At 58.5% G+C, this 12333-nt stretch overlaps 1 protein-coding gene across 6 annotated transcripts in view; it reads left to right on the top strand.

Moving 5' to 3' along the window:
• Positions 1–11962, top strand: part of RAB11FIP4 (RAB11 family interacting protein 4) — an 89788-nt gene extending 77826 nt beyond the window's left edge. For 5 of the 6 annotated variants that reach the window (XM_058675736.1, XM_058675741.1, XM_058675742.1 and 2 more), the window contains 12 exons: positions 1120–1352; positions 2070–2264; positions 2679–2813; positions 2988–3023; positions 3655–3754; positions 3879–3982; positions 4659–4799; positions 8324–8405; positions 9204–9341; positions 9418–9573; positions 10403–10618; positions 11515–11962. In XM_058675736.1, the coding sequence (XP_058531719.1) occupies positions 1120–1352; positions 2070–2264; positions 2679–2813; positions 2988–3023; positions 3655–3754; positions 3879–3982; positions 4659–4799; positions 8324–8405; positions 9204–9341; positions 9418–9573; positions 10403–10618; positions 11515–11631 (1653 nt within the window). In that variant the 3' untranslated portion in view covers positions 11632–11962. The remainder of the gene's footprint in view (positions 1–1119; positions 1353–2069; positions 2265–2678; positions 2814–2987; positions 3024–3654; positions 3755–3878; positions 3983–4658; positions 4800–8323; positions 8406–9203; positions 9342–9417; positions 9574–10402; positions 10619–11514) is intronic. The other variant, XM_004594007.3, reaches the window with a different exon arrangement.
• Positions 11963–12333: the final 371 nt, after the last annotated feature.

The following is a 12333-nucleotide window of genomic DNA, read 5'->3' as shown; positions in this document are numbered from 1 at the left end:
CCAGGGAAGCTGACCTCTGGGAGGGAAGCAAGTGGTACTTCACCCAGGAAGTGCTCGCTTCCTTGGAAACGGTTCAGGATGCAGTCTGTATGGGCAGACACCGGTGCCGTGGTTAAGAGCCCTTTTCAACACCTGAGTGTTACGTGACAGCCCGTGGCTCCAGTTCCTGATGCAGCTTCCAACTTTGTGCTGATGTGGGTGGACCCTGGAAGATGGCAGTGATGCTGAAATGCGTGGGTCTCTGCCACCTGTGTGGGAGACCTGGGCGGTGCTCCTGGTTTACTCCTGGTCCAGCCCCAGCTGTTGGAACATCTGGGAAGTTACCCAGAAGATGGAAACTAACCATGTCTCACTCTCTCCCCTGCTTTTCTCTCTGTGTATCTTAAATACTTAGAGAGAAGCAAGCAGTTAATGGAGAGCTGCCCCTCAGTACAGAATAACTCTGAACAAAGGCAGAGCTCATCTTCAGGATGATTTTAACAACAGGTGCAGGCACGTCTTCCTTGCATTCCAACACTGTGCTGGTCAGTGTTCTAGGTCTGGACCCATCGTGGGCGTGCCTGGTCCAGAGCTCCACAGCCTTGCCACCCAGGAGGACTGTGGCTACATCAAGGCAGGGCGGTTTCCTCCCTGGTCGGCATCCTCACAGCCCGTGGCCAGGATTCATTCAGCAGGGTCCTGCCTTGCGATGCCCACTGCCCATAGGAAGGTGCTGGTTCCATCAACATGGTGGTCCCATGAGCATCTGTGGCTAGGGCATGCAGGCCTCTGCCCCATACCCCACAAGTCTCTGCTGGGTCATGGTCACCCTTCTGAAAGGCCATTCAGTGTGGACGTTGCTTTCCTACAGATGGCCAGGCAGTCTGTTCCAAATCGTCTGACTTTCTAGAAGACTCCATGGGCTGCCATGTGCTTCCTTCTCCTGCCGGGACGCAGCCCGTGTCATGCTTGGGCAGTCATCTTTGGGAAGGCCCTCACTGGAGCCTCATGAATCAGCCAACAGGAGAGGCCTGTGGGACTAGTCAGCTGCCTGACATTCTCAAACTCGAGGTCTTGGTGTCCAGGCCTGCCTGCATGCCCCCTGCTGGTGTCCTAGCCTTGCCAACCCTGTCTCCCCAGGACAGTGAGATCTCAACCCCCAGCTTCGCTGATGGCGAGTTCATCCCCACGGAGTCCGGCTTCTTCCCCGAGGACGAGGAGGAGGCGATGACACTGGCCTCTCCTGAGGGCCCGCAGGAGTCAGACATGGACAGCCCCATGGAGAGCACCCAGGGCCTGGAGGGCTCCATCAGACATGCCAGTGCGGAGGAGAAGGCCCGGGCGCTTGGTGGCCTGTTTCTGCCCGATGACAAGTGAGTTGCAGCTGTGTGACACTCTGGGCTTGGAAGTGCCCACCGGCCTTGGAAGGACAGAGGTGTGAGGGCCTGCACGGCCCTGCATCACAGGCGTTCAGGCATTCAGGGGGATGGAGGCACAGAGCACCCAGGTGGCAGGCAGCGGCAGGGCTGGGTCAGGAGTTGTGGCCACGAGTTGTGGCCGCAACTCGCTGTCACTTATTTGAGAACGTAGTTCCAGTATGCAGGGTGCACCTGCCAGCTAGACAAGAAATAAGTTGGACAAGCCAGATTAGAGGAGAATGACTGAGCACAAGCACCTAAACCCAAACTCTGCTACCCTGTCATGCTTTGCTTTTTCCTGCTTTACCTCAATCTGGGCAGGCCCTTTCCTTCCTGCCTATTTGTGTCCACTCCCCCCACATTAATGGCCAATATTTTTACAAACCTTTCGGCAACTACTTGATTTCCACAATCTAATAGTCTCTACCTTAATCTAATCACCATTATTGAATCTAACTGGAATCGGGCTGTGGTTCACTGCAGCTCATACTTGCTCTAGGGCAGCTGGCCAGGGCTTGACAAGCTCTTGTACAGAAATGGGGCCTGTGGTGAGATGTGTCCTTCAGGCCAGGGTCCCCCCACCACCTACCCCGCCCCCTCTCTGGGTCCAATGGTCCAAGCTGTCGCAGCTTCTAGCAACAGCTCTCCAACGCGGGTGCTGTCCGGCCCCAGGTCTCTAATGCATGCCCCTTCTGTGACGACGTCGGACTTGTCCACACACTCCACTGCCTCCCTCATCAGCAACGAGGAGCAGTTTGAAGACTACGGAGAGGCCGATGACGTGGACTGTGCTCCTAGCAGCCCCTGCCCGGACGATGAGACCAGAACCAACGTCTACTCGGACCTGGGCTCGTCCGTGTCTTCCAGGTGGGGAGCTGTGGCAGGAGGCAGCCCGGCTGGCCCAGACCTCCAAGTGGCCATGCTCAGCTGCATAGGTTCCATGTACCGGAGTCTCCCACCTTCTCCTAACTGACCTAGGACAGCCAGGGGCACAGGGTCTGCACCATCTTGCTCCCTGGAGCCTCAGTGTTACAGGGTCATTCCCAGCCACCTTGTGCAATTCCCTTCCATGCACCCGAGTCATTGCTGACAGTTTGCCTTGTCTGTTGAGTGGGCACAAAGTCGCTGCTGCATCTCCGAGCAGCAGAGGGGGGATGCTCTGTGTGGCTGTGTCTCCCTCCATCCCCCATCCTCCAGTCCAAAGTGCCCTTTGGGCAGGGTTTGGGACGAGGCAGGTGAGGCAGCCACTCAGGGACTGACTTCTCTCCCTGGGTACCCCAGCGCGGGTCAGACCCCCAGGAAGATGCGGCACGCCTACAATAGTGAGCTGCTCGACGTGTACTGTGCCCAGTGCTGCAAGAAGATCAACCTGCTCAACGACCTGGAAGCCCGGCTCAAAAGCCTCAAAGCCAATAGGTGAGGCCCTGGGCCCGGCAGGGTCACCCGAGAGAGAGCCAGGGGCCGCTGGTCCCCAAGGGATTCTCCCTGCAAGGAGTGAATTCCTCTTGGGGGAGGGACAGCCCGTCCCAGACTCTGTCCCGTGTACTCAATCTCCTCTGATCCATGATCATTTCCTCTCCCCGTTTCTAGCCCCAACCGCAAGATCTCCAGCACGGCTTTCGGACGGTAAGGGCCCCTGCAGGGAGGGCGGGCTGGGGGCTGTCCTCTTAGCTGCCCGGGACTCGGCCAGCAGCCTGGTACCCGGTACCCTGTGTGTAGCCAAGAAGAGAGGGGCACAGGGCCATCCCAGGGTGGTACAGCCACAGGGGCTGCTCAGAGAAGGGCCTCCCTGTCCCCTGCCCCATCCTCCCTGGCAGGGGTAGACACCTTCACAGCCTCAGCTGGCATAGGTGCACTGGATGCCCTGATAGTTAGTGGCTGCTGTCCCCTGCTGGCAGAGTCCAGTTTGTGTGCCTTTGGGAGCAGGTCATTGCACCTCCAGGGCCCACATTGCTTCTCCTGCCAACAGGACTTGCACCCCACATGTAGCAGGTGGCAGGACTGTGGGGAGGACCCTGCCCTCCAGCTGAAGAAGTGGCTGAGGCAGGGGGTCCTCGCAGGCTAGCCTTGGCTGCCAGGGAGCTGTTGGCTAGGACACAGGCAGGCATGAGGAGGTGAGGTGCTGCAGCCGCCCTGCCCCGAGCTGGTTGGTCTGTCAGGGTCAGAGGTCAGGTTTGTCCCCCTAGCTGAGTGCAGATGGCCCCCCTGAGGTCCAGGACAGGCTGCAGTCCCACAGTGTCCCTCCCCGACCCCGCAGGCAGCTCCTGCACAACAGCAACTTCAGCAGCAGCAACGGCAGCACCGAGGACTTGTTTCGGGACAGCATTGACTCCTGCGACAATGACATCACGGAGAAGGTGCGCCCCGCCTGGATGGGTGGAGAGGAGGCCCCCAGGGGGTGCGGGTGGCAGGGCTGGGTGGTCTGATCATGAACCTCGTTAGTCTCTGGGTTCTTATTCCCTGAGGCCCTTTGTGCTGCAGGTGAGCTTCCTGGAAAAAAAGGTGACGGAGCTGGAGAATGACAGCCTGGCCAATGGCGACCTGAAGAGCAAGCTGAGGCAGGAGAACACGCAGCTGGTACACAGGTCAGGCCCATGTGGGCACCCACCAGGCCTGCAGCCCTGGTCCCCCTGCCTTGTCATCTAGGGACAAGGGTCCGCCCTCTCCTCGTGGGGACTGGCTCTGCAGCAGGAGAGGTCAGCGGGCAGGGTGCGAGGAAAAGCCCCGTTGCTGTGGGCACAGGGCTCCCGGAGCATCACGTTTCCTGAGGGGTGGTGGACGGATGAGTGCTCTGTCCTCACCAGGCACAGGGGAGCTGGCTGGCTGAGTCCCATCTGGGGTCTGCTGCTGAGCCTGCTGGCCACAGGAAGGTTAGCCTTGTGGAGGGCGCTGCCCAGGCCTGGCCTGCTCAGGGCCACTAGCCAGGATGTACCTGATTTTGGAGTTAAGATGTTCAGTTAAGCCAGTTGTTGCTGAGGGTACTGCCCAGGAAGGAGTCCAGTAGGAGGAGGAGGAGGAAGGGTAAGACCCGAGGTTGAGCATCCAGGGATGGCCAAGCTGCCCTGAGTGTCCACACGCCCAGCTCAGCCATGCTTTCCACCCCTCCGACCTCTGTGACTGACCCACGTCTTTCCGGCATCCTGGCATCCCTAAAGCGTCTGCCAGTCTGGCACATATCCCTAAAGCGTCTGGGGAAGTGAGCTGACGGCAGGCTGCACGAGCTGGCCCTGCCTGAGGTTGCCCTCCATCCTGCACCTCCAGGGTACACGAGCTGGAGGAGATGGTGAAGGACCAGGAGACCACGGCCGCCCAGGCGCTGGAGGAGGAGGCCCGGAGACACCGCGAGGCCTGCAGCAAGCTGGAGCGGGAGAAGAGCACGGAGCTGGAGCTGCTGCACAGCAGGTGGGCCTGCAGGCACTCCCGTGGTGTGCGAGGGCAGCCAGCCTCAGGTCCTCACGGCTCTACATCCCCTAGGAGGGATGGCAATGAGGGGGCCTCAAAAAGTTCATGGACATTGCAGTGAGAAGAAACTCTAGGGGCCAGCAGCTAAGACACTGGTCAGGCTGAGTGGCTTCATCCCGCAAGGGCATGCCTGACTTCGGTGCCTGGCCTTGGCTCCTGACTCCAGCTGCCTGCTTCTGGAGACCTAAGAGAAAGCTACCGTGAAGGCTCGAGGAATTGGATTCCTAGCACCCACGTGAGGCCCGCATTGAGTTATCCTAGCTCACAGCTTTAGCTCGGCCCAGGCCCAGCATCGCAGGACTTTGCTAAGTGGGCCGGAGGGTGTGGAGTTCTGTCTCTTTCGCTCGTGTTTCCTTCGCTGTGTCTTTTCCTCTCGAGTTGAAAAGCCAAAAAACCGGCCTCCCAACAAGAGTGCTGGTTTGTGCCTCAGCTGTTCCTGTTCTGATCCAGCCTGGGAAAGCAGCAGGAGGTAGTCCAAGGGCTTGGCCGCCTGCATCCACGCGGGAGACCTGATTGGAATTCTGGGCTTCCAGCTTCAGGCCAGTCTGGCACCAGCCGTTGTAGTCATTTGGGGAGTGAATCAGTGGATGAAACAGTTCTCTCTCTCTCTGTAACTCTGCCTTCCAGATAAATGAAGAAATCTTTTAAAAAGTCTATTTTAGCACTGAAAAATTAAAATCCACCTGTAGTTTTCATAACAAACATTTTCAAGAGCTTTTGAAAATGTTCCTCAAATGCGTGCATTTCTGGGCTGCATTTGGTGTCCAGGCTTGGAGTGCCCCCTGCTGTCACATCCTGCCATGATGCTGAACAAGGGGACAGATTGAGCCCCAGCCCCAGGGGCCAAGCAGGTAGAAAACCAGGGACCCAGAGCTGCGGGGTGCCAGGCCTTAGGTGCCCAAGGCAAAGTTCCCTGAGAGCCCAGCTTGGTCACCCATTGGCTGTACAGCCTGGGAGGTGCTGCACCCGTTCCCTACCTGCTCGCCAGGCTCCTGTGTGTCCCACACGAGCATCGCACTGTGAGGCAGCCAGTGTCTGAAGCCACCACACTCAACATGGCAGGCTTAGCCCATGTTGCTTTTAGTGCCAGCGGATGAGGCCCCAGCCTGGAGTCGGGGCTGCTGAGCTAATGGCTGGAAGCTGGGCTCCTGCCTGCACCTTGAAGCTCTCGGGCGGGCACCACGAGGCCTACCGGAGCCAGCAGGCCCATGGGAGGGGGTGACCAGGCCCTGTACTGCTGGTGTTGGTGAGGATTCTTGCCTCAGACCTGCTGAGTTAACTTCGTCCCTGGGGGGGATCATTTTAAATGCTGGCTTGTATTCCAAAAGCTGGTTGTATCAGTTTCTGGAGCTGGAGCCTCCTTCAGGAAGATTGCCTAGACTCAAGCCACTTCTGACAGCTGCCGACCAGAGAGAGGGGACGTGGGGCCTGGCTGGTGGCAGGAACAGGGTGTGGCCCAGAGCACACGGCGTGGAAAGCCAGCCCTTGAGAGGTGTCCAGGATGCAGACGGAGCTCTCAGGGCCTGGGTGGCTTCAGCCCTCACCGCCTCCCCCAGCCTCTGCTGGCAGAGCCTCTGCTCTGCATTCTTGCCTGGCCCTGGTCTGGAGGCCTGTTCTCCAAGCACCCAGGCCCTCTCGGGACCACGAGGTACCTGGTCCAATCATGAGCTGTGTGCGCTCTGCAGGACTCCTAGCCAAGAACAACCGTGCTGGCTGCAGTGCCCCCTCACCCCTAGCAGCCAGGCTCCGTGTTCTTGAGGGGTCATTGAAGGGTGCAGCCCCATGTGAAGGCTAACCCAGGTGCACGCTGTGTGATGTATCAGAGGCAGTTGCAGGGGGGCGTGGAGACAGGTGCCCTGGCCATGCTGAAAGGCATAGAAGGCTGCTGCCTGCCTACTGCTAAGTTGGTTGGTTTTGTTTTTATTTTTTAATATATTTCTGTTTTCATTTATTTTAGAGGCAGACAGAGGCAGGCAAAAACAGACCTTCCATCCACAAGTTGACTCCCCTGGTTCCCAAAACTGCAAGGGCTGGGATAGGACAAAGCCAGGAGCGCCAAGCTCCATCCAGGTCTCCCTTGTGGGTACGAGGGGCCCAGGGACCTGAGCTATCAATGCTGTTGCCAGAGTGCGTTGGCAGGAAGCTGGATCAGAAGCAGATCCACCCAGCCCAGTCTGGGACCTGGGCATCTCAGGTGGCATCTTCACCATGCCTGCTGGGAACCCCGATCACAGCCAGCCTCCGGAAGACTGGAAAGCAACCCTCCCAACCCCATGGTGTCTTAGGGTTCAACAGATGCATGCAAAGAGGCTGGCGCTGCAGGCGTAGTGGATGAAACTGCTGTTTGCAGCACGACCATCCCGTATGGATGGCAGTTCAAGTCCTGGCTGCTGCTTTTCCGATCCAGCTCCCTGCTAGTGCACCTGGGAAGGAGTGGAGGACGGCCCGGAACTTTGGGCTCCTGCACCCACATGGCAGATCCAAATGAAGCTCCTGGCTTCTGGCTTTGGACCAGCCAAACTCTGAGCACTGCAGTCATTTGGGAATCAGACCAGTAGATGAAAATCTCTATTTCTCCCTCTCTTTGTAGCTCTGCCTTTCAAATAAATAAATTTGTTTTTCAAGATTTATTTATTGGGCCCGGTGGCGTGGCCTAGCGGCTAAAGTCCTCACCTTGAATGCGCCGGGATCCCATATGGGCGCCGGTTCTAATCCCGACAGCTCCACTTCCCATCCAGCTCCCTGCTTGTGGCCTGGGAAAGCAGTCGAGGACGGCCCAAGGCTTTGGGACCCTGCACCCGCGTGGGAGACCTGGAAGAGGTTCCAGGTTCCTGGCTTCGGATAGGTGCGCACCGGCCCGTTGCGGCTCACTTGGGGAGTGAATCATCGGATGGAAGATCTTCCTCTCTGTCTCTCCTCCTCTCTGTATATCTGACTTTGTAATAAAATAAATAAATCTTTAAAAAAAAAGAGATTTATTTATTTTTATTGGAAAGGCAGATTTACAGAGAGAAGGAGAGACAGAGAGAAAGATCTTTCATCCACTGGTTCACTCCTCAAATGGCCACAACAGCTAGAGCTGAGCTGATCCATAGCCAGGAGCCAGGAGCTTCTTCCAGGTCTCCCAAAGGGTCAGGGTCCCAAGACTTTGGGCCACCCTGCACTGCCTTCCCAGGCTACAAGTTATTTAACTGGAAAAAGAAAAAAATGTTTGCCGAAAAAAATTTGCTTTCTTATTCACAAATGAATGTTCCCTTTCATTGAAAAACAGGGCTAAGCGACTTGCCTGTTTTTCCTTGGCTGACAGGGAGCTCAAGCTGAATTCTCATTTGGGGTCATCATCCCGCCGCCTGCATCCCCCAGCATGTCTCCTCCCCCAGGACAGGAGGCGGCCACAATCGGTTGGCCCCTGTGCGAGCGTCTCCCTCCTGGAGTCCTGAGGTTGCGTCTTGTCCTTCCCGCAGGGTGCAGCAGCTGGAGGAAGAGAACACGGAGCTTCGAACGACGGTGACTCGGCTCAAGTCGCAGACGGAGAAGCTGGACGAGGTGAGCAGCCCAGTTCACGGAGAGGCCGAGTTGGCCACTGGGGGCCCCTAGTTGCTGGTGTCCCAGACTGTAGGGAATGGCCCTATTGCAGGAAATGCAAAAAAAAAAAAAAAAAAAAAAAAAAAGAGCCAGTGTGGATGATAATTTGTGTATTTGTTTGTATAAGGTTTCAAGCCATCTAGAACAAATAGATGGCTTGGGTGGTGGGGGAAAGGATGGCCTTAAAACGGTGACTGAAAGTCACTTGTGTCTGGCTGGTGGCCTTGTCCCACCCCCGCTGGCCACTCTGCAGGGTGAAGGTCTGAGACCCTGGACACCCTCAGCACACAGATTCCGGGTGTTTCTTTGGGTACTTTTTTGTTTTACCCAACAGTGTTTTTTTGTTTTGTTTTGTTTTTCTAAGAATGTATTTATTTGAAACGCAGAATTACCGAGACAGGGCCAGAGGAGAGACAGAGAGATCTTCCATCTGCTGCTTTACTCCCAAATGGCTGCCATGGCTGGGGCTGGGTCAGGCCACAACCAGGAACCTGGAGCCTCCTCTAAGTCTCCCACATGGGTGCAGGGTCTCCAGTGCCTGGGCCGTCCTCTGCTGCTTTCCCAGGCCATCAGCAGGGAGCTGGAAGGGAAGTGGAGCAACAGGACTTCTATAAGCCATCCGCGGAGGGCTGTGACCAGGGGGAGTGGTGGGCCAGACCCCCCAGGAAGTGCTGTGGAGTGACGCCCCCCTCTTGGACACTGCCCCATCCCCCCACTCCTCCCCCATCTCTCCTTTCCCCCTTCCTCCCCCACCCCCAGGAGCGGCAGCGCATGTCCGACCGGCTGGAGGACACCAGCCTACGGCTCAAGGATGAGATGGACCTGTATAAGCGCATGATGGACAAGCTGCGGCAGAACCGCCTCGAGTTCCAGAAGGAGCGTGAAGCCACCCAGGAGGTGAGTTCCAGCCCCGAGGGCCTCAGGACTGCCACCTGCATCCCTGTCCCCGCCAACCAGTCCCTGTCTCCCACAGCTCATTGAAGACCTGCGGAAGGAGCTGGAGCACCTGCAGATGTACAAGCTGGACTGCGAGCGGCCAGGTCGCGGCCGCAGCTCATCCGGCGTAGGCGAGTTCAATGCCAGGGCCCGCGAGGTGGAGCTGGAGCATGAGGTCAAGCGGCTGAAGCAGGTGGGTCCCGGGGCCTCTGTCCCACAGGACAAGGCAGCCATGGCGGTCAGGTGGGCTGGCCGTGCAGGACCCCAGGCCAGGGAGCCAGGCGGGATAGTAGCCCCTCACAGCAGCTCCAGCCATGCCCTTGTGTTGGGGCTGGCCTTCTGCCTCCCAGCTTGGTAGAGTCATTACCTCTGGCTGGCTCTAGTGGAGATCCCAGCAGCTTTCCCGTGTATCCGTTGCAGGGGGTGCAGCTGCCCCTTGGCTGTGGTGCGTGGGGTGGAAGAAAAGGCTGTGGCCAGCTGCATACCAGGGCCTGGCTCTAGGGCTGCACCCAGGGACCCTGATGCAGGGTTCCATTCCCCATGCTCCCGGCAGTGCTCTCTTCCGGGAGACCAAGCAGGCTCGGAACAGGAGCCAGTGCCCCAAGGGGCAGTGGCCCTGTGAGCCGTAGATCCACACTTGTATCCTTCCAGGTCTCAGGCTAAGTGGCAGCAGCCTTAAGCCAAGAGCAAGGACACGGGTGCAGAGTCTCCAGTGCCTGGGCCTCAGGGCCGTGGGCAGGATCTGGGCAGGAGCAGCACCCTCGGACGCCTCAGAGATCCTGGGGCCGGGGCCCAGGCTGGAGGCTATGCTGCCTGCAGCCAGTGTGCCCTGGCAGGGTGCTGCGAGGAAAGGACAACCAGGCTCAGGTGTCCAGGAGCTGCCCCCAGCCCTCCAGCCTCATCTGTCCCCACCCCAGGCTTCCTGCTCCCACGCCTGCAGGAAGGGGAGGGAGATGGTGGGTGCTGAGGGTCCCGGGTGCCTCTCGGAGCTGACCTTGTTGCCTGCCCTGGCTCTCCCGTAGGAGAATCACAAGCTGCGGGATCAGAACGACGACCTGAACGGCCAGATCCTGAGCCTCAGCCTCTACGAAGCCAAGAACCTGTTTGCCACGCAGACCAAAGCGCAGTCCCTGGCGGCAGAGATCGACACTGCCTCCCGCGACGAGGTAGCCGGCCCCGCCGTGCCGGGTCTGCTCGCAGGCGGCGCCAGCAGAGGGTCCGCCAGCGCAGGTTTTGCGGTCCGTTTTCACTTCCACTCACAGCAACTCGGGCATTCCCCTCCACCGTACTGCCTGGGCAGCCAGGACCCAGGGTCCTGTGGTCCTGCACGGAGAGGGCCGCGGGTTTCCCCTGCACCCATACCCGCCCTTTCAGCAGGTGGTGCCACCCAGGCCCCAGAAGACCCTAGCTGCATGTTTGCTTTTTTGTTAAGATCTTTTTATTGGCAAGGCAGATTTTACACATTTGATTCACTCCCATTTGATTCACTCCTCAAATGATTGCAGCAACCAGAGCTGAGCTGATTAGGAGCCAAGAGCTTCGTCCAAGTCTCCCATGTGGGTGCAGGGTCCCAAGGCTTTGGGCCGTCCTCAACTGCATTCCAGGCCACATGCAGGGAACTGGATGGGAGGTGGAACAGCTGGGTCCTTGAAGAGGTGTCCTAATATAATGTGGGTGTCACAAATGGTGGCTTACTCCATAGGTTATAGCATACCCTGTCACGGGCCCTGATCCTGGGCTGACCTCTGACCTCAGGAAGCTTCCCTGATGAGCCAAGCAACTGTCCCAGCCCAGGAAGAGTTAGTGGTTCAGTGCCGCCCACAAGGACCCAGGAAGGGTGCAGGAGGGGACAGGGCACCGTGGGAGTGGGAGTAGCCCTGGTGTTGGGCCCAGGGGCATTTCTGTCATCCTGACTAAGTGCCCAGGACTGGTTGGCAGCTCTAGCCAACAGCTTCCTGCCCCTCCTCCAGACCAATCATCAGAGTGGGACCCAGACACGTGCACGGCTGTTGCTCCCCTAGTCCTGGCAGCTGCGTGCTGACGTAGCCTGGGGTCCCCTTGCCCAGGGTCTCCAGAGCCCCCTACACCCCGCCCCCAGCCCTGGCCTCTCAGCTATCTGTCTTTTCACCTGCAGCTCATGGAAGCCCTAAAGGAGCAGGAGGAGATCAATTTCCGGCTGCGGCAGTACATGGACAAGATCATCCTGGCCATCCTGGACCACAATCCCTCCATCCTGGAGATCAAGCACTGAGCCCCGGGGGTGGGCTGCAGGGCAGACCCCAGACCCTGGGCCGCGGGCGCAGACGGGCCACTCACCCGCACCCCGTCAATGCATCCGTGCCCACCACGTGTCCCACGTGCCAGTGTCTGTGTGCACGCGCCAGGTGTGAGTGGGGCCGTGGTTGGGGGTGACCCGTCCATGCACTTTAGCCTCTTGGGTTGGGGCAGTAGGAACTGGAAAGGGAAGGGGCAAGGGCCGCTCCTGGGAGTGCCTGTGAGAGCAAGAACTGGAGGCCTGTACGTTGGGTCCTGGATAAATGATTCTACCTCTGGGGATTAGGATTACAAAGTGAGTGAGATGGCCCCTGTCCCCTCTCCTTCCCCAACCACGAGTGGGGAGTGGGGAGCTCAGAGAGGATCTGGGGGAGCCTGCAGAGGGGGGTCCTCGCTCGCACTGGGCCCTGGCCAGCAGCCCCCATGAGGCAGGTACACAATACCCCAGGGGCTCAGGCCTGCAGAGGAGCAGGCTGAGTTCCCAGCATTTTTAGGGTTCTTCATGCACACCCCATCTGACCTCCTCTGCCTCCCCCTTCCCTGTCTTGATTTTAACACAATGAAGAGAAAAGCAGCATTCACTTGGCATCAGATGGCAGGGCAAAACGAAGAGGGGGAGAAAGGAAGGCAGATGTTGCGGGTGGGCAACCAAAGAACTGATGGGGGGATGGGTGTGGCT

The sequence above is a fragment of the Ochotona princeps genome, chromosome 17, assembly GCF_030435755.1.
Source record: "Ochotona princeps isolate mOchPri1 chromosome 17, mOchPri1.hap1, whole genome shotgun sequence".
NCBI classification, from domain to species: domain Eukaryota; kingdom Metazoa; phylum Chordata; class Mammalia; order Lagomorpha; family Ochotonidae; genus Ochotona; species Ochotona princeps.
The sequence above is the reverse complement of the archived record's forward strand: the minus strand, read 5'-3'. Positions and strand labels throughout refer to the sequence as shown.